Source organism: Lissotriton vulgaris, chromosome 2_2 (genome assembly GCF_964263255.1).
Source record: "Lissotriton vulgaris chromosome 2_2, aLisVul1.2, whole genome shotgun sequence".
Lineage (NCBI taxonomy): Eukaryota > Metazoa > Chordata > Amphibia > Caudata > Salamandridae > Lissotriton > Lissotriton vulgaris.
In genome coordinates this window covers 318,976,758-318,999,063 of record NC_141688.1, presented here as the reverse complement: position 1 = coordinate 318,999,063, position 22,306 = coordinate 318,976,758, and the positions used below count along the sequence as shown (strand labels likewise).

The following is a 22,306-nucleotide window of genomic DNA, read 5'->3' as shown; positions in this document are numbered from 1 at the left end:
GTGGCCAATCTTTCAGCTGTAAGAATGTCAAAGGGAAATGTTCGATTTCCCCCCCCAAAATTACTTGAATGGTACGTGGCATATCACCCCCAGTTTGGATGTCCAAATCAAATCTGTCTGAAGAGCTTACCCGCTGATCTAATGTCACTCAAATAACAGGATTAGTTTGCTTTCGCTCAATAATTCTCCCCGAGCACTCAAACCAAATCAAAGCAAATGTTTAAAGTTCGAAGTAAATATGATTTGTAGATTGACAGTCGCAGGTTAGTAATCCCAAGTAATGATCATCAACTCAAGTCCTTCCAATCAAGGATGGTTTATTTTATTGATCTTTTTCTTCAAGGTTCACAATTATCCATATACAGCATCATCAGAAGTCATCAGCCATTGGCTGCTTTTTCTGATGACTGCTGTATATGGATAATTGTGAACCTTGAAGAAAAAGAACTATCAAGAAAATAAACCATCCTTGATTGGAAGGACTTGAGTTGATGATCATTACTTGGATTACTAACCTGCGACTGTGTCAATCTACAAATCATATTTACTTCGAACTTTAAACATTTGCTTTGATTTGGTTTGAGTGCTCAAGGAGAATTATTGATTGTAAGGACCTACCTAGTAGGTTGTGGTGGGTGTTGGTAACCACACCTCTCCTCTTGAAGCACCAGCAAGATAATTGAATATAACTTAATATCGTGGAGTGGTGTGGCTCACTGGTTAGAGGCGGCAGACCCGAGAGCAGAGGACGGCCCGGGACCAGGGTTCAATTCCCGACGCGGCAGGGTCGTGGACCAGGGTCAGCGGACTCTATAATTCTCATCTCGGTGCCTACTCTAACCAGGGATCACACTCGGCAACTCTGGGCATTAGCTTGCCTCATCTCCACAACGGCCCCCCACATACGCCGGGGATGCCTGGTTTCACCTTGGAGATACCCAGTAGGGACCATCTCACAGGGAAAGCCAGGAAGGGTTCCCCAGCGGTCTACTGCGCAGAGATACTCCTTCTGGAGTCGATTATAGCGCATTACAAATCCACAATTAATTAATTAATCCTTATTTTTGCTGAGCGCCCCATTACCTGGGTTACCGTTTCTTTGTTAGTTTGCTTTCGCCACCAGAAACTCTTGCAGAGTCTGGCAAACTATGGTGACCCTTGATGCACTGTCTACCAGTGTCAATGACCACTCCTTATTCCAAAGAAGTGTCCTCAATATGTGTGGCATATTAACAGAAATACCTGCCACTTTCTTTTTTTTTTAAATTGAGGTTTAGTTGTGAAGTTTCTTTCTTTTTTTATGATGGCCAATGAGTGTTGAGTTCTTTCTGTTTCACGTTACCTCTTGTCTGCGCTCTGATTGACCTATTTTCTGAGTGTTTGTCAGGCGAGTCCTGAAAGGGACGAGAAGGACGTGTATCGGTATAGTGAGACCTAGCAGACTTTAAGTGTGTCACAGTTGCGCAAATTAAAGGGCTTTTCAGTGGACTCCTTTTGGGGAGATCCACTCATCTGTGGTTTTTTTTTCTTTCTTTTTGTTTGTCCCTGTGTTTTTTCGAAGACTTGGGTCCCTGTTCTGACTTATTCTTTTACGAATTGCCCTTTAGCTTTGATTTATTTGGTCTGGCTCCCAAATTATCTCTACCTATAGATGTATAGGTTTCAGCAATAATTTTGGGTAATTCACGCTCTTGATTCGCTAACGGAACCTGTGTGAGGCGTTGGTGTACTGCCAATGCTGCTACTTTCCCTATAATATTACTTAAAATAATTAAGGTAACCGTGTCATAGTTGCCAAGCAGTTTCATTTCCATGTCCAGGGCAGGGGTAGCCCCGTATTCATTTTGAATCTGTTTTAGCACTTAAGACAAAACAGCTATTGATGGTGTACTATGTATTAAGGTGTATATTTCAGCAAATCCGTGCCCCATGTGGCACGCTCCATAACCGGGGAAACCATCCCTAGTGGGTAGCACATTTTGAGAATTCTATGTTTATCTTCGGGTACTTTATAGCGAAATGCTGCTTCAACCTGGTTTGTTTTTGTGCAATCTAGAACACTATTTCCTCCGGTAGATTCGGAAACGTACCTATAAATGCGTTAATAGTCGATAGACTAATCTCAGGCACTGCTATTTGTGGCACTGCTATTTGTGGCTGAACAGCCCTTGCTGGGGTTGCTGTTATAGTTTGCATAACAAACTGTGTTAGACGTCTGTATAGTCTGACTACACCAGAGTGTAGACCTGGAGCACTACAGCTGTTAATGCTCCTAATGTTGAGTATGGTGTATAGGCGGCTGGAATTGGTAAGGGCGCTTCATTACTGAAGGGACACAGTCTTACATTGTTTAATACGTGTGGTAGGGTGCCTCGGAACCAATTTGTGTGTTCATGAAATGTTAATGGAATTTTAAATCATTGTAGGCTCTGTATTAGCACCTCTGCCGTCAACTGGGCCATCAGTATTCGCCTTTCTCTCTGAAGCTCCACCGTCGGGAGATGCAAATGTCCCCTCTGTATCTATTCCATTTCCCCCATTTCTGATCCCATTTCTTGGGCAACCCCGTCCCTTGAATACTGACTTCAGCAACTATGGCGATGTCCATATCCTTTGCCCAGTCAACCAGGAGTGGGACCGCCTCCACCCCCCATTTCTCCGCAATATTCTGTTTTGCGATAATAAAGCCCATAGAGGCCCATGCCTGTTCAGCCTGTGTGAGGCCCGTTGCCCCTCAAATATTGAGTAAGCATAGCTGGGGAGATAACCCGAGGTATTTGCCTCCCGCCCTCACAAGTTGGTGGGCAATTTTCCCCCAGTATCCTGGATACGTGGACAGTCCCATAAAATATGAATGAAAGTTCCCTCTTGATTAGTGTCAGAGACAAAATGGATAGGGACGTCTGCCTAATTTGAACAATAATTTGGCATCAAAGTAGGCCCAGTGGAGGATCTTGAACTGGAGGAGCCGCATGCGCATGTCTACTTCTTGAGGTGAGGCCAATTCGTCCTGCCACATGTCGTCCTCCAACACTCCCAGATCCCTCTCACCCCCGCCCCTCCTTGCCCCCCTCCCAGTTTCAGCATTGGGTCAGCACGGTTGTTGACCAGCTTCTTGTATGTAAGTGAGATGGCCTTTCGATCTCATGGGAACCAACAATAGCCGGTCTTCCAGAGGGGACGAGTCTGGGAGGATGCTATCCCTCGGCAGGGCGGAGGACACATCACGAGTAATCTGCAAGTATCTAAATGTCTCGGACGGAGCCAATTGGTATTGAGCTTGAAGCTCTGTAAACTTGGCTAGTTTCTTTTTAAATGTTTTTATTTGTATTTTTATATTTGTAGATGTGCATACTTTTATGATTCACAAGAATCAAATAAAGTTATTTGAACTGAACTGATTCCAGACACACCGAAGGATATGTCCGCCTTTAGCCCAGCTAGCTTAGTGCCACCACAAGGCCCGTAATCTTATTAAAAATAGTTTCTTGCAACTATCTAACATGACAACTGCTTCAGGGATTGTGGAAACAGTGCAGAACTTTTTGCTCAGTTTATCGTAATCACTTGGTCTCAGATGCACAGAATAAACTAAGGGAACGTCTTAAATAAGTATTTATTGGACCAGCGTCATTTTAGTATAAAACCAATTTGCTGCGATAACCATTAGACAGAAACAAATGTATAATATTACAAGCAACGACAGAGTAAATAAAAGGTAGAATTCTACCATGGTGCTAAAATAGTGAATATATTCGGGCATATCAATACATGGCAGTTCTCGAGCGCACTCGTACAATGCAAGCCCTGTCTAAGTGTACCTAGAATGTATGTAAAACCAAGAATCCCCTAGGAAAGAGCCAACCCAATTACCTGATGGGAGGGAATGAAGGACCCCGTCTTGGTCTTGAGCTGGACACCTTGCAAGGGATGTCAGACCACTGCATGCTGGAGCTAGTTCAGGCCGGGACATCAGCATCTAGTGTCAACGTGAACGCTTCTTTTCTGATTTGCCCAGTGTAAATGTGGTTCTTTTATACCCAAAAAGTACCCTGAGGGGGTTCTACCTAGATGTGTAGTGTTACTGTGGGTCTGTCCAAGGATGACAATAACCGTGGCTTTTGTACAGAGTTATTATACAGAATATGGTAATCCTGCTCTGCATGTCCTAAGCAGGGGTTTAAGATGTGACGCTAAGAATCCTGACCAATAAACAACAAAGTTGCCTGTACCACAATTATTTTTTAAGCTCTCATTATTCTTGCTTATTGGTCAAAAACAAATCCTTTTTGTTTGCACAGGTATTTTATTTATACCTTTTTGATTTAAATTTTTTATGTTTCCATTGACACATTTATGTATGAAAAGGAGAAAAAGAATCTACTCTTCTGTACAACATTTACAAACAAATATACAAGTATCTGCAAAAACCATTTGAAGTCCACATTTTCACTAAGACCTGTTTAACATCTTACATCAGAGTACAAAATTAAGAGCAAAAGTTTGGTTCCTTATATTTTGTGCTCCTTTGTATAAGGAACTAAACTTTTGCTCTTAAATAGTTTTGAATTTCTGCTATTAACGAAATTTGTCATTTTTGGTTGATTGCTCCTTTGGACTATAAATATTTGTTCTTACATTTGGATATTGATTTATTCAGTTGCAATTCAACAAGGTCATAAATGTCTATTTGTTTTGTGTAAAATGTTGTACTTTTTGATGTAATATGTTAAGCAACTTTTTTGTTTATTGATTGTTACTTGGCCCTGCCTAATCCACATCCCTTAGGGCCTAACTCCTTAGCTTTTCAAAGGCTAAGAATCCTGATGCATAATAAATTAGGCTAGTTTTAAAAGAAAACCACACTACATTTACTCAGCACATAACTAGGTAAAAGGTCAGCGCCAGAACTGTTATGTAGGACAAATGTAGGTAAAAGGTCGTGCAGCTACCTAGGCCTATTTTGGAGTACCTTGGGGCCCATAACACCCACTCCTCATCCGACTGGATGACCATATTAACCAATGCTAAAATATGCCAGTTTGAAAACCGCATAAAAAGATTGCTAAAATAGGAGTATAAAAACATCCAAAAGCATGTTATTTGTTAAAAATGGATGCAAAAAGTTTAAAAAAGCTCTAGAAGTCCTATAAATAGTCAATATACTGTGAGACCAACTGGGCACATTGAAAGCCATGGAGCCCAGTGAGAGCAGGAGAGAAATCAAAATAAAACTGTTTATGAATTCCAATTTGGCTTGTTTTGGAGAAAGGCCTAATTGTTCCCAACTCACAGAGCCATATGTTTGTGTCCTGTGTGGGGGACGCAACATTACTGTTGATTGCATTCGCAGACGGTCACTGTAACAACTTGAATCCCATCAATGGAGCAAAGGTGATCATCTTCAGTTCCTGCAGCAGCTGTTGTGGAAACACTTGATACCTGTGTGCTGGCATTTGTCCGTGATGACAGGAGCTGACTAATCAAGTGGAGGCTCCAAGAATGCCGTCATCAACATTGGAATACACTGGGGACACTAACATATGGCCTTTAGGGTCCAGTAGTACATACAGTCCAGTGACTCAATCGATGGAAGGGTCAGACATATGTGCCCAACACACATTCGGCAAGATGCCGTTGATCCAGACTGATCTGTGCGAAAGGAACCAATGCTCAATTAACTGCCGAAGCCAAGGTGATCTCCTGGAAGGACCGCCCCACCCACCCGGGAGGAGGAATCTCGTTCGTCCACAAATCCAATCCCCGCCTGAGCACTCCCTGACGAGCCCACAGACCTGATGGAACACCTTCTCTTCAAGATACTGGCCAACCCTACCACAACCCTCATCTACCGACCCCCCCTGGACCCTGCGGACTTTTCTCCAACTCCATCACGGACATCTCCCGCATGCCATTGCGCCCACCAACTACATCCTACTTGGAGACCTCAACTTTCACCTCGACAACCAACTGGGCCCCAGCACCTCATCCCTCCTGGACAACCTCCACAACATTGGACTGTGCCAGATCACGACCGAACCCTCGCACTCTGCAGGACACACCACAATTAGGTATAAAAAAATACTCTCTCGAATGAGGTGCTACAGTTGAATAATTTCAATTAGCAATAGACTTTTCAATGCAATAGATACAGATGTTGCAATAGGCAACACAAACTTCAACACATTGATAACATTGAGCTCAATGGGAATTTTAAGTAAACGCAATATCAATTACTTTTCATAGGTTTTTCTTACTCTGGGCTGGATCCCGAATTCAGGCCTGGTGCATCTCCTGTAAACAGTTGAAAGAAATAGTTTTTGTTAAACAGGCCATTTTTAAGGAATATTTGTAGGTTTAAAAAATCGACAATTTCTGGCAAAAACCAGCCAATGTTAACCTGCTTTTCCTCCATAGGCTATCGGAAAATCACAGTTGTAATTACTTTTTAAGGTCCGTGCTGGGCACAAAGATCCAGCACTCTATCTCCTGGTCACAGGTGACTAATTTCGTTTTCGTTGATCGGATGGTTTTTAACAAATATTTCAAAGTTTCAAAACTCGACATGTAGAAGAATTTTCAAGTGAAACCAGTCATTGTTACCCTATTGAGAAAATGTGAGTTATCGGCTTTCAGGTAATTACTCGACTGGCACAGTTAAGGTTCTGGGGCAAGACTTGGGGGGGAGGGGGGGGGGTCTCTCAGGGTCAGGTAGGTACAGTTGTTACAGCCCTAGGGGCAGCCGGGTGCATAGAGAGTAGGTCCAATGTTGGCCTATGGCAGGCAGGGGGCCTTTGGTTGGTGGCTGCTAGCAGGCAGACCAGGCGGCTGTGGGAGCGGAGCTCCTGGTCACTTACACAGGGCAAGTGGGGAAGAAGGATAGAACAGTTGCTGCAATTCTAGTGGCACTCGGGCGACTGGGTGCAGGGTGCTTTTGGGTCGTCGGGCACCCAATGTATTTCAATGGGAAAGCTGCAAGACAAACAAAAAAATTGCCAGTACTGTGCAATGATTCAATATTTCACAAGGGCCGCAAGCTACAAGTCGCTCATTGCTACAGACCACTCTTTCAGTCAGGATTTTTAACAAAGTTTTGTAAATTTATTTGATTTTCTTTTTGGGGGAAAGATTTGTTGTACTTATATTAGTTCACAACAGAATGTATAATTTTAGCTTCAGTCTGATACATTCATTATAAACAATATAGGAGGACTAACGAAACACTTTAGGGCTGGAGGGTTTAAGGAAAAAGGGGGGCAAGAGTGCCAGGGAGTGATGAAAGAAATTATAACATTTAACACATTTCACTCTTGGACATCAATTGACGACAGACAACAAAAATGGTGGTGGAAAAGTGGTGTCTTCTGACGGGAATTTATTTTATATTATAGGCCCTGCAAAGGTACTATTTTTGTTAGCAGGTACAACCTACTCCACTCAATGGAAGGATACAGAAATACACATATATTCATGGAATAGACCATCAATCATTGTTATATTTACAAAACATATTTGAAAAATGATTGGTCTGTAGACACAAAGAATATGGCAAAAAAGGGGTCGACGCGTTTCGAATCCCTAAGAATAAAGGGATTCTCTTCAGGACCAAACACAATCTGAAAGACATAAATTAAATAACATACTGTCAGTCATCTGTGCGAGTGACTCAACTTACATTCGGCTCTGCATTAACTCAGATCATACCTGAATCTCTATGTCATGTCTTCACGTCCGTGAAGCTAGAAAAGAGAAAATGGCAAATTTGTCTAACTGTGTTTAGCTGGAATGCGGCTTCTTTCAAGGTCAGCTAGTGGTTTTACTTACTTAAAAGTTGGTCGAGTGTTACCTACTTGGTCTGCTTGATTTTAAGACTCCGAATCCAAAATGTCTTTTTTTTGTTTAGAGTTGTTTAATTTTCTGAAAGAAAATGCATAGTTTCTTATGAAGTCTGAAGTGGAAGAATGAAATATGCTAACTTTTTATCTATGCTTGTGAATACGCGATTCTTTATGTAACGTTTTCTTCATATTTTTTTGTCATTGCTGATTTATAATTTGTTGGCGCAGCCTTACTGTGCTTTAGCCAAAACCCTTGCCGTTGCTTGGCAAGACAAACCAAGGCTGCAAGCACGGGGACTGAGATTCTTCAGGTGCGACCACCACTTCGAGAGGTAATTTGGGAAGCTGTAGTTTAGTAGGCACCCAAGAATTGGGCACAGGTGCAGGGGTGTGTTTTGGTGTCAGGAAATCTTACCCTCTGTTGATCGTGGTTGGAGGGGTCCCTGGTTGGGAGGCTGCGGGCGTCGTCAGGAGCATCGAGGAGGGTCCTTGGGTGCTGGATTTGGGTTAGTCGCCGGGGGGATGACCTCGTTGTCTTTGTTTACTCAGGCACAGGCTGGGCTCGGCGGGTGCAGAATGTACTGGGTTCGCGGTTCCTGGCTGGCACCAGGGGTTATTGCTGTTTGAGCAGAACCACTGCTCGTGGGAGACCCAGGGTTTGGATGAGTAAGGCAGTCGGGTCCTCCGGGGTTTTTGAGGTAGCTGACAACAAGATACGCTGGGGTTTAGCAGGGGGGGTGCGGGGGGGAGGGGGATATGAATTGTCGGGGTTCATTACGAAAAACAAAGGATTATTCATGGAAGAGGTGTAATTCTGAAACACAACTTGGTATTCAAGTTGATCTATGATCTCCCTGACCGGTTTCTTTGCGTCCTGTTTTATTGGGTATTGCCTCTTTGGTGTAGTTGAAGTTTTTACTGGGATTTCAATTGAGGTGATTCACCAAACCACACTGCCTGATTGCAGTATAATGCAGGAGCTAGTGCTGCCGCCCCCTCTTGCTGTTACGTGTTAGATCTGGCACCCTTGGCGTGGGTCTCCATTCCATTTTTACTGTTGCCTCAAGTGTTTTTGCTGGTGTTAGATGCTTTGGGCACTGTGCCACTGCTGTCCAGTGCGAGTGCTCCCTACTATAAATTGATGTATTGATTAGTGGTTCCATGATTGGATATTTGGTTTACTTGTCAGACCCTAGTATAGTGCACTGAGTGTGCCCAGGGCGAGTAAATCCAAATGCCCCTAGTGGGCTTGCGGTCCTAGACAAAGATTTCAAAACACGGCTAGTGATGTGAGTATTACTTTTTCACAATACACAGCTAGTCAGACTGAATCTGAACATACAAACACATGGAGATGTATTATTAGCTTAATTCAGCTCAAAAAAGGCAACAAATGCAGAAAACCCAACACAACAGTATTATAGCAAATTCTTACTGCAATTTATTTACAAGTTCATAAAAAATTTGAGCAAAAAGAGAGGAAAGAAAAGGAAGGTGCTCGAGTAGAGAAAGGTGTAAGTATAGATTTACAGTGATTCAGTGCAAAAGGGGATTATTTGTACATTGCACATATGAAGCCTACCCATTTACAATTTATATACAATATTATACAGGGGGACAGGGAGGGGCTGGTGTAGGCTTAAAAAAAACAACGGGGGGATCGTCGACGTTTCGACCCTGGCGCAAAACGGGAAAGTCACGACCTCTGCTGCGGGTCTTCTTCAGGACGGAGGTGGGGACGGGGGGCGGGGAAGCACCAATTGAGAGTGATAAGGTGTCGCAATCCCAGATCAGTTGGGCGATGCACCTCTCGTTGAGAAATTTGGCACAAAATAAAGGTTCAGTCAAGTGCCAACATGTACACAATAGGCATTCAATTCGATCGTGCCTAGTCCGGTGGCACCGTGGACATATTACCGGCAGTGAGGGAACTGGGTTAAGTTCAATTAATTCCTTAATCGCACGGAGATATCAGTTTGGTGGTACTAGCCGGTCGCGTTAGACGGAAGCTACACCTCGAGTTAACTTGTGAATTACGGTCTGGCCGCCCCACGTCTTGATATTATTGGGGATATCTCCGTGCGATTAAGGAATTAATTGAACTTAACCCAGTTCCCTCACTGCCGGTAATATGTCCACGGTGCCACCGGACTAGGCACGATCGAATTGAATGCCTATTGTGTACATGTTGGCACTTGACTGAACCTTTATTTTGTGCCAAATTTCTCAACGAGAGGTGCATCGCCCAACTGATCTGGGATTGCGACACCTTATCACTCTCAATTGGTGCTTCCCCGCCCCCACCTCCGTCCTGAAGAAGACCCGCAGCAGAGGTCGTGACTTTCCCGTTTTGCGCCAGGGTCGAAACGTCGACGATCCCCCCCCATTGTTTTTTTTAAGCCTACACCAGCCCCTCCCTGTCCCCCTGTATAATATTGTATATAAATTGTAAATGGGTAGGCTTCATATGTGCAATGTACAAATAATCCCCTTTTGCACTGAATCACTGTAAATCTATACTTACACCTTTCTCTACTCGAGCACCTTCCTTTTCTTTCCTCTCTTTTTGCTCAAATTTTTTATGAACTTGTAAATAAATTGCAGTAAGAATTTGCTATAATACTGTTGTGTTGGGTTTTCTGCATTTGTTGCCTTTTTTTTTTAGCTGAATTAAGCTAATAATACATCTCCATGTGTTTGTATGTTCAGATTCAGTCTGACTAGCTGTGTATTGTGAAAAAGTAATACTCACATCACTAGCCGTGTTTTGAAATCTGTGTCTAGGACCACTTTCCTTATACATATACAGTTACCCAGGTCCTATTGATTTCTTGGGTTCACCCCATTGTTTTCAATGACCTAGTGGGCTTGCAGCACAGGTTGTGCCACCCACAGAAGCAGCCTTGTAAAATGTGTCTAAGGTCTGCCATTGCAGAGCCTGCGTGCAGTCTGGTACTGTCATGCTTACTGGGTACTTCGTAAAAATATAAGTAATGCACGCTTAAAAGCTCCAAGTTTAGGATACATCAATCTTCTTAAAGTAAATCTGTGAACGCTGTGATATGCGACACTTCGTAAGCGTGGATACTCATCAAAGCGGCCCCCGTGCCACGCAGAATCTCGCAATACGCTGTCCGCCCGATTCAAATTCCAAAAAGAGAATTGATCTCTCCTAAACTTGGAGCTTTTAAGCCTGCGTTACTTATATTTTTACGAAGTGTGCGGTTCTTACTTGAACGTCCCCTGAGTGAATATTGATTATTGCTGGAGGTGACACCCCCATGAGGAGCTCTTATCATATTGATCTGAAACACAATCAGTAAAGACTTTATTGGTTGGACCATATTGGATGCTCCGAGGAAGTCCCATCTGGGCGAAACGCGTTGGCTGCGCGGTGAATATTGAATTTGACCATCTTGCGTCAAGAACATTTCCAGGATGTATTAAAGGAATCCTCTGCTTGACATCATTGAAGGACATTTTCATTTCTTTAGCGTGATATAGCATTTTGAAAGACATTTGCTTTATTGCCTCTTTATTTGATTTGTCTTTAGAATAAATCGTAGCTCTGTGCATCCCATCAGCTGTAGGAGTTGGATTACATAGGTCAAGCTCTTGAGTCCTTTGGTGATGCTTCAGGCCCAGGGTGAGGGATTGAAGTTTCCGTTTAAATGGATGCTGGTACTTGCACTTTTGGTTGTGGAAATAAATGATGATTTAAGCAAAGGCTGAGATGGTAAGCAACTGACTGGGAAAATGTGAGCCTAAGCATCTGAGACTTTAAAGCAGAGGGTCATGGATTCTGGAGAAGGCTAAACAGAGCCATTTTGGAGTGTTGTGTGAGCGCTCGTCTTCACTTCCTCACATTGCAACATTGCTGATAGTAATGGACTTACTCTCGGTTTCTGAATCCATATTGAATCCCTCGTTGAGCAAATGTTTCTCATACTTCGGATTAGCTAGGTTCCTGCTCTTGTGTTCCCTGCTGTTCCATTGCAAGGCATCCATGTGCATGAACAGACCATACTACCTCTCTGAGGACCTCTGACACGGTCGTCAGACCAGTAGGATGACTTTAATGTGCTGGTGTGTGATCTCCTTCATAGATGGTCTGGTAATGTTCTCAATGTCAACCCTTTGGCCCTCCATGCTCGACTGGACAGCCTGTAAGGATGCGATGTTCATATGCAAGGGTGTTGGTGTGCGCGGGCTCAACCATTGGATGTCATGACGCCTCCACTCTGAACATGTCCTTGTCTGACCCCTATATAAGTACTTGATTGTTAAAGCTGCGTAATCCGCAGCCTCCTTTGTGTTAGTTCTAGCTACATGCGTTTGTTGTCTGCTGTTGGCAATGGTCCTGCCATAAGCGCACACCTGAGCAGTCTAAGCACCAGAGAACAGCTTAAAACTCATTTGTCTGAAATATCAGTCCAGAAAAACGGGGGCAGAAGGGGAGGATGCAAGGGGGTCAGGTTGCAAAAACGACAACAAAACAAGCCTTGACAAATCCAAAAGGCAGGAGGCCAGTGCCTCGCTTATTGGGTTTGCCAATGGTTATATCCCTGGTGGTTGTGAACAGTCAAATGACTGGTTTATTTAAATTTGGAGAAACACCCTTCTGTTTCTGTAATCTTTCCACTCTTCAGAGCCACACACTGAGAAGGGCTGTTAATTCTGTGAGTACATTTCTTTTGTGGCGTGGCACAGTATCCTCCCATAAAGGAGTTGAGAGCTGGATCTTCAGCATTACTGTAGAAACCTTCATGTCTTGATATTGCTGCTTGTTGCTGCTTTTATGCCACATGTTAAGTGACTGGGGCTCAGGTTGCTGCCCGTCTGAAATCTTGGCTCGTGTTTTTGCATCTCCCAAAGAATTGTTGGCAGCACTCCTGGCTCTCAGTAACTTTAAAGTTTCCTGGCTCCGTTGCGATTATGTTCACCACACAGACCTGCGTTTCTCTTTTATTAGAACAGATATGAGCAGAATCACTTAGGATGAAGCCTAACCGCTAGAGCGGTCGCCTGGAAGCTGGGTAACCGGGTTAGTCTCTGCAGGGGCGTGCAACATCCTGTGATTCTGGGCAAATCCCTTCATCTCCCCGTGCCTAATAAAAAAGAAATGTGTCTAACATAACTTGTTCTCGTGTAAAGTTCTCGGATACCTTTAAGTCGAGCTAGCGCTGTATAAAACTCTCTCCCCAAAAAAGATCATTTGCCTGCTCTGTGAAATGTTTATTCTCCTCCGATGCAGTGAAAACCGTACTCCGAATACAAATGTGCCTGATATTTGTACTTGTGAACCTTTTGGTATTTAATAAAACATTTTTATCATTTTTAGATTTTGAACTAATTGTAGAAGACACCACTATTCACGATGGGGGATGACAGTGAATGGATGAAGCTCCCCATTGACCAGAAATGTGAGCACAAGGTCAGTAAAATCCTCCTGCAGTGGCAGTTTAATTGAGTGTTTGGTGTTGGTTTACTGTTAACAATTTTTGTATTCTCCTGTGCTTGTGGCCCTCTTGAAAGATTTTCCAAGCGCTGGGTAGTCATCCTGGATTTTTGGAATCCTTCAGTATGTGGGAAGAGACTAGTTGGCCCCTGCTTCACTGATTCATTCTCACACTTTCATTTGAGGAATAAAATATCTGTCTGACATTAAAGTAGTGCACGGCACAGAACGCCTGCTCACTTTTGCCTTTAAACTTCACATCCCCTTTTCCAGACCTGGGGGCTCTACTTGTTTTGACATTTGTGAGGCCACCACACTGATGCCAGCAGAATGCCACTAAGACGAGTCTTGTGCGGGACACCCATTGCAGCTCCTCTATTAACTACGTTTTTCCATGTGTTGGAAATGGTACACAATTGCAACCTTGCATTGATACCGCTCGAGATAGTTTGGGTTCCTGGAACTCTAAAGGACATTTTGTCATGGGGGCTTTCTGAAACAGGATGTTTTATGCTGTTTGACGGTCATTTCAAACCGGACCCTGCGATCTCCTCATTCTCTGAAACCAAGCAAGCTGCAGTACTTTGTGCTTACTGTGGAAACAACATCAAACCTGTTATGTTGCTGTGCCTCTATTCACCCAAAGAAATCAATGGGGTCCAGGTTTACAAAACAGCTGCCTGTAACTGTAATATCACTTGAAGTAGATTTCCTGATTGCAAGCAGTATGGTTCTCGTCATTCATGACATTTTGTTTCTCAGGTGTGGAAAGCACGCTTGAATGGATACGAAGAGGCGGTAAAGCTTTTCCAGAAAATAGACGAGAAGAGTCCAGAATGGTCCAAGTACCTGAGTCTGATCAAGAAGTTTGTGACGGACTCCAATGCAGTGGCTCAGCTGAAGGGCCTAGAAGCGGCCCTCATCTTCGTGGAGAGTGCACACGTTGCCGGAAAGTGAGTATCCCTGTGATTGAAAGTATGTGTAAATCTTCTAGTTTCCTACCTGGCGCTGTGATCTAGAATGCTTGGTGTGCTAGGTGTGTGCTTGAGGGAGAGCCCAGCCTTAAAGAGGGGTTGGATGGTAGGACTGTGCTGCTCTGCCCTTGTAGGTTTCCTCTATGGCTAGGTGTGTTTTCTGGTCCTCATTTTGCCACCAAGACAGTGGAGTTATCCTCTGATGTGAAGGTGGCTCTCAAAGAGTATCTCTCGTTTAAGGGTAAGTTACTTCATTTAGTAGTTCTTCATTATTGGAGTGTTCGTGATTCTTAAATGGCCTTCCTTCCAAATGCTCATACTGTGGTTCTGTAAAGAAGACCTATTGGCGCAATTAAATGAATGAACTTGCCTCCTTTCAGATGGTTTAGGGCCAACTATCTGCACCCATATACCTTAACAGTGGGTGGACCATTTCGGAGGGGTCTACAAGTTTGTTATGATGGCAGAGGAGGAAAGGGTGGAAGATATAGTTATGGGGATTGCGCCCATGGCTTTTACTGTGGAAGAGGTATTTTAGGTATGAATACCCTTACAAGAAATAAAGCCCCCAGTCCCTATAGAATTCCCCAGACCTGCTGTGCCTGGACATTGTTATGGGGCCCACTTCTGACACTGGTACTAAATGTTGCAGCTTGTGGCTTAGTGCCACGCTCCTGGCCTTCCACGGTGATAGCATTGTGGGTTATCCCTGTACCCCTTCTTGAACACTGGTATGATTGCCCTATCTCCTTGATTGACACGGTAGTAAAGATCCTTGGGAGGGTCATACTTAACAGGTTGATGGATTCGTTCAACATTAATGCCATTCTGACGGACGTCCAGTACTGTTTTATGCCAGTGCAGTCAACGTCTGACCAATGTTTGAACCTTTACTTAACTAGAAGTATACGAATGCCCGACCAGAGAGCTTACATTTGGCTTTCATGGACCTTGCGTCCGCTTTCGATAGGGTTAAATGAGCTAAACTTTGAGCTTGGTGATAGAATTAGGAGTGGAACCCAATATAGTGTCGCCTTTGGGAAGATCTGCATATGAGTACCTCAGTGCGCTTCTCGCCCGCTACTGGCACCACTAGGCCCTTTCTCAACAGACTGGTGTGCGGCAGGGTTGCTCCATTTTTGTTCACCCTATGTTAGGCTAGGGGATTGCAAATTCTCATTGATAAGCTTGCTTATATTTAAGGCTCCCGGTTTTCTGTTTAAACGGATTTATACATATAAATACAGACGGAAAACCTTTTGGTTTTTGTCTGTATTATGTATGGAAACGGAAAAATACTTACAAAACAGATGCTCCTGCCGCCTCTGTGCTCCTCTATAAAATCAGAGTCATAGGTGCACAGGGGCTGCCGGAAGGAAATCGGAAACTTCTGCCCTCAAACTGCCTGTCCAAAGAGGGGTGAACAAGTGCATCTGGGAGCACCGTGCCAACAGAGGCCCTCCAGGGCCCCTCACAGCGGTGGTCAGGCAAGGTGTAAATTGTTGGATCAGTGCAAGTAGCTGATTTCCATTAAGCGGTATGAAAACACCCCAGGACATCGGCTGCAGCCCCAGCAACCTTTTTGTTTTAGTTGTTGTAGGGGAGGGGGGAAGGAGGGTGATGTGGCAGGGCACAGAGGGTGCAGACATGCCTCTAACAACGAATAGCTCTCACAGAACGGAGGGGGTCAAAGGGTGTGCATTAAGAACACCATTTATTTTAAAATATAGTTGATTGTTGAAGGTGGAGCGACGGTCCCATGAAACGGAGGACTGGTCCTATGAGGGAGTGAGGCACCCTTTGCAGGGACCAAAGGAATCAAAGATTGCGCCTCCCAAGACGGATTGAGTGAGTCAGATATGCCTTGCAACGCCGGCGATTTTCAAGCGAAGTGAACCCAACACTCATACCTCATATCCATACCACACAGGGTGAGCAAGAGTGGGGCATGTGATGGCGACGAAATCCAGCGGGTATAGTAGAAAGGTGGTTCCATTCCAGAATTTCCGGGCCATGAGTATTGCATATTGCTCTTGTCTCCATAGGCCAGAGGTCTTCAAACTTTTTGATGCCGAGACCCCGTCCTCAAAAGTTTTTAGGTGTAAGGACCCCCTCCTGACAAAATATTCTAGAACCTGTTACTCTCCATCAATAACCATAAACGCCCTTAATTCCTGTGGCAAATCATTTTTACGGTGTGCAAATGTTATTAAACAGTGTATTCTGTAAAAATGTTTACGTTTTTCACTGCCAGGTAGCTACGTATAAAATAACTGGTAGTTTAAGTGAAAAATACATTTAAAAAGCTGTTACTCAGTGGGAAATGCACAATAGTACATTATGACATCTTTATTGGTTTAATGCACTTCAAAGGTCTATGTGTAACCAGGGACCCACATAATTAATTCTTTGATGGTGCAGTGGAGAATAGTGACATGTGCATTTTTTGTGCTAGAAGGTTACAGATTGTTACAGAAAACACTGAATATGTAAGTCATTATTTAAAACTTGCATTTTAGTAATACCCAGATTGTACATTTTTTTTTACAGAACTGTCCCTTCAACACCTCCTGGGGTAGTAGGCTTTATACAAATTCAATTACAATTGAAAGAACACACTTCAAATCTCAATTGTTCTCTTTGCACTACCACTCAAAAAGAATGCATCTGTGTGATCACAAAGCTTTGAATGATTCAATCAATTAAAACCAGTACCTGCTTTCAAGCAACCTTTATTTACATTTTCACCTAGCACATGTTTGTATTTCTTTCAGTCAAGCTGCTGCACCCTGAGAGTTAACTGTGTCTGTGGCCTTCCGTTTCGCAGCACATGACACTCCTTTAATGACACTCCAGCTAAAGCATATTAACTATTAGAATTAACCGTCCCAGGAGGGTTGGGTTTTTCCATAAAGTAGGGGAACGGCTATTTAAATATGTTTACGAGTGCTTTCACTGCAGAAACCATCTTCTTTACACGAAAGGACGCACAATTGCCTATCTTTGCACTCCAATAAAAAATTGACACAATTGTACTGTATAAATATAACATTTGGCAGAATTATCCCTCAATGAGAGCAAAGAATAAAGAATTAAAAGTTAATAGAACTAAATCTTACAAGTAATCTGCAAACATTTATTTAAAAGGAAATATAAATATTCTAGCACCAGTTGTCAAATGCCTTTCCAGTACAGGTTTTTTATGCAGCACAATAAAAAATAGAAAATCGAAAGTATTTGTGTAGACTTGGTGAAAAAACAGGAAAAATGACACATTTCGACACAGCAGAAGGTAAGGAAAGTTCGAAGTTGGGTGGGTCTGGCCTCTGATTTCCATCCCAGTTTCCCCTCACTGAGAACGCCCTGCACCAGCCCCCCCTCCAAGCCCAGATCGCACCTTTCCTTGTAGATGCAGTGCATAAACAGGCCCAGCACGAGGTCAATTAAGCTAGTACAAGTCCCTAGGTAACGGAGGAGGCGGTGTTCCATGCCTAGAGGGTGTGTAAACTTGTGAGTACTCCGAGCCCGGAGACTGTTCCACCCTCTTTCTCTTTGGCTTCCGTACCCTTGAAGGGGACCTGGAGGCCGTCCACCTCTTTGACGAGCGACGGCGCCACCAAGACCGTGAGCTTGTGGTCGAAGAAGAAAGGCTGATAACGGATCCTTGGGACTCTGTCCTGGCCTTAAAACTCCTTCGGGACCTGGACTCTCCATCTCGACTCCGATCTGTTCCTAGACGTCGAACGCATCGACCTCTTCGACGTCGAAGATCTTTCGACGGCGATGAACGTTTCTTCGACGTCGAGTCGACGACTGTCGGTGTCGCCTTGACGGCGAGCGCCGGTACCTGCTAGACCCCTCTCGCCGTCGGTGGTACCTAGACGACGAAGATGTCTTTGACGTTGACCTCATCGGAGGTCTCGACATCAATCCCCTAGATGCCGCTTCTCCCCAGAGCCATGGGGAGCCTGGGAACACACCGTGGTCATTCCTCTCGGCGCTGACGTCGAGGCAATTGACGTAGACTGAGAACTATGTCGTTTTCTGGCCTTTTCTTTACTGGGGAGCCCCCAGAGGCCTCAGCACGGGCTGTGGAAGGAGCCCCTTCATGCCCAGACCCACCTTGGTCACGCTGTCTTCGCTTCTCCAATCCATGAAGCAGAGTCTTCTCCCTGTCCCTCAGGGTCCTATTGGAGAACTGTTGGCAGATCTCGCAATTCTCTGGGACATGAGAAGGGGGAAGACCATGAATGCACACCCCGTGCTTGTCTGATTTGGCCTTCTTTCCAGCACACTCTGGACAGCTATCAAATAGGGATGGCATATTTGATAAAAAAAAGAGGCTAAACTTACTAGAAAACACCAGCAAGCACAGAAGAGTGAACACTCTGAACACTTTAAAAGTGCAAAAAGATTAGATAAACACCCAAAAAGGGAGAGCTCAATGCTCCAGGGTCCTGCTAGCAGGAGCTGGAAAAAAGAACTGAAAGTGGAGGGAAGTGCTGTGCATTCTGGGATACCGAAAGTTCTGGAAAGTTTCAGGCACTGTATCCCTTTTTAAGCCACATGATGGCAGCCTATGGAGTTCTTGTCTGTCCGTCCCTTCCTCTATTTGATTCCAAGGATTTTGTGAAGGGGGAAGTTTCTCTATGGGTGAAACTTGGCAGACTGTGTTAAAAAAAGATGTTGGTGGAATATCCTTTACATTTCTAGTTGAAGTACTGGACAGTGTAGCCTTTTAAGTATAGGCTGCATTATTTGTCTTTAATTCTCTCTTAAGTGTCTATGCAGGATTGCAATGAAGACAGCTGAAGAGATTGTTTTTGATTGCTCCGGGGACCCCGCACATGAGCGGGACTATTCACTCGATTATGACTAAAAAAGAGATACCCCTACTACAGAACTGGAGTTACGGGTATGAAACTACTCCTTTTTGTTTATTCAGGCATAGTGCGTTGCCGTAGTCTCGTCTGCTGGTGACCTGGAATCTATTTGGCAGGGACCTAGGGCACACACGGAGTGCATGAGTTATCAGGCAAAAAGTGTGTGTTGGGGGGCTAACCATGCAAAAAGGGGCACTTTCCTACAGATCTAGATTACTGTTAAAAATATGTTGGGCTTTACTCATGTGGGATATTCCATTTTATTGTTGGGGATATAATGAAAAGATTTATAGTGTAAGTGCTTGAGATAATAAGCCATCGATCCACTTCATAGTTGCAGTGTTCACTTTGACTAAGCTCCTCTTTTGTGCTGTACAGTGACCCTGTTTCATACTTGTGTGTGTGCTGTAAAAACACTTAAGTTGTCAGATGATGGTTTGATAAACTCTCCATAAATTGTTCTCTTTATGTTTGACACATGATGCAAACTAAAACTTTTGATTGTTCTTTGTAGGACAACTGGAGAAGTGGTTTCTGGAGTGGTAAATAAAGTCTTTAACCAGCCGAAAGCCAGAGCAAAAGAGCTTGGTGTTGACATATGCCTCATGTATGTAGAGATCGAGCGGGGAGAGCCTGTACAGGAAGAGTTGCTAAAAGGGTTGGACAACAAGAACCCCAAGATCATTGTTGCATGTGCGGAGACCTTGAGGAAGGCGCTAAGGTAAGGCTTCGTGGTCACATTGTTGCTTTCTGTTTCATGTTTTTAGGTCTCGCCCTGGAATTCGCATCCGAAGGATGCGTCCAGGGTCGGAGACTTATAGCTATCGGACACGGGGGAATGGAGGACAAACTGTCACGGGTTCTACAAATTATCCAATATGGTTACTGCCTGGAACTTAGACACTCCCCCAGACATTCTTCCAAGATCACGTGTAATGTCACAGGAACATCTCACCCTTCTAAAAAAAAGAGGTTTAATCTCTGTTAAAAAAAGGGCAATAGAGACAATCCCATTAAAACATCAAGGGACCGGAGTATACTCCATATACTTCTTAATGCCCAAAAATGGTTGATCTCTCCGGCCTATACTAGACCTCAGAACTAAACCTATACGTTCAATCAGACCACTTTCACACGGTCACTCTAAAACAAGTACTTCCGCTCCTTCAACAAGGCGACTTCCTGTCCACTCTGGACTTAAAGGACATATTTCCATATTCCAATACATCCTGCTCAAATACCTATGGTTCGTAGTAGCAGGACAATATTATGGTGCTCCCATTTGGAGTAACTACTGCACCTAGAGTTTTCACCAAGTGTTTAGCAGTAGTTGCAGCTCATCTTCGAAGACAACATATTCACGTCTTCCCATATCTGGGATTGGCTCATAAAAGCCAACTCGCAACAAAGCTGTCTCCATCACTCTCTCAAAACAGTGCAGTTGCCCCATGATCTTCGGTTCAAAGTGAATCTGTTCAAATCCCATCTACAGCAATCCAACACACAAGCATGTCTGGGAGCCGCAATAAACACATAAGGTTTTGGCCTATCCCCATCCAGACAGAATCCGCAACAGGCAGACTCTACTCTGCCAGTTTGAACCTCAACACTCATTGCCAACTCTAGTGTTCATGCAGTTACTGGGGATATTAGCATCTTGCATACTAATAGTCCCTTACGCAAGACTTCACGTGCGTCCCCTTCAGAAGTGCCTAGCCAGTCAGTGGAACCAGGCTCTGGGTCTGTTATCAGATCTGGTGTTGGTAGACGGCCGCACCCATCGCTCCTTGCAGTGGTGGAATACATAACCTTTCCTAAGGGCGGCCCTTCATAGTCCCGGTTCCACAGATAGTGCCAGCAGCAGACGCGTCGCTCACTTGTTGAGGTACTCCTCACCAGACGTATACAATCGAGGGTATGTGGAGCCTGCAACAAAAGCAGCTTCACATAAATCTAAAGCTGCCAGCGAAGAGCTCAAAGCGTTTCATGTTCATCTATTAGGCAAAGCTGTTCTGATCCTTAGACATGACAGCAATGTACTACATACAAAAACACGGGGCACACTCTCCAGCTGTCCCAATTGGCACAGACCATCTGGAGATGGGCTATACGTCACAAAATGTTTCTCTTTGCAGAACATCTTCCAGGAGTAAACAATCTGATTGCAGATTTGCTCAGATGTCAAAGAAAACAGATCGAAGAATGGGAACTCCACCCTTAAGTTCTCCTCCCATTCTTCCAAATGTGGGGTTTTCCGGAACTAGATCGGTTTGCCACAAACCTAAATGCAAAATGCCTAAGCTTCGCATCCAGACATCCACACCCATTGAGCACGGGCAATGCACTATGGATTAATTGGTAAGGGATATTTGCCTACGCTTTTCCGCCTCTCCCACTCATTCCATTAGTGGTTCGGACGCTCAGACCGACATTAATCCTAGTTGCTACCACATGGGCCAGACCATCCTGGTTCACAACCCTGTTGGAGCTCTCAGTAGGTCCTCACCAAAAACTACACCTCACTCCCAATCTCATCACTCGGAGCCTTGGAGAGAAGACATCCAGATCCCAGCCATCTCGACCTTGCCACCTGACACCTGAAATTCTAGAGTTTGGCTACCTTAATCTTCTGCTAGACTGCATGAATATTATCAAAGAGGCTAGACGTCCTACCATAAGGCCATGCTATGCAGCAAAGTGGAAATTGTTTGTAACATACTGCAACAACATTCAGATAGATCCAGTGGGCGCTTCAGTTCAAAACATCATTGCTATTTACTACATCTGCTGTGTTCCAATATAGCGTACTCTTCCATATGCTTCCACCTTGCTACAATAGCTACAGATCTACAGAACAGACAACATCTGTTAGAATGCCTGTCGTTAAAGCATTTATGGAAGGACTTAAAAGAATCATTCCTCCAAGACTTCCACCTGCTCCAGTGTGGAATCTCAACCAGGCTAATGGGTCCACCCTGTGACCCATTGTATAAATCTGAAATATATTTTCTCACTTGGGAGGTAGCTTTCCTCATAGCTTTCACATCTGAGAAGAGTGGGTGAGCTTCATGTGCTAACCATACAAGAACCGTTCTTACAAGTACACCTAAAGAAACTGGTTCTTCGAACCAACCTTAAATTTCCACCAAAGGT

General features: G+C 44.1%; 1 protein-coding gene across 8 annotated transcripts in view; it reads left to right on the top strand.

Moving 5' to 3' along the window:
* Positions 1–22,306, top strand: part of CKAP5 (cytoskeleton associated protein 5) — a 901,993-nt gene that overhangs the window by 17,855 nt on the left and 861,832 nt on the right. For all 8 annotated transcript variants that reach the window (XM_086959680.1, XM_086959676.1, XM_086959682.1 and 5 more), the window contains exons 2-4: positions 13,180–13,272; positions 14,059–14,249; positions 19,668–19,874. In XM_086959680.1, the coding sequence (XP_086815806.1) occupies positions 13,216–13,272; positions 14,059–14,249; positions 19,668–19,874 (455 nt within the window). In that variant the 5' untranslated portion in view covers positions 13,180–13,215. The remainder of the gene's footprint in view (positions 1–13,179; positions 13,273–14,058; positions 14,250–19,667; positions 19,875–22,306) is intronic.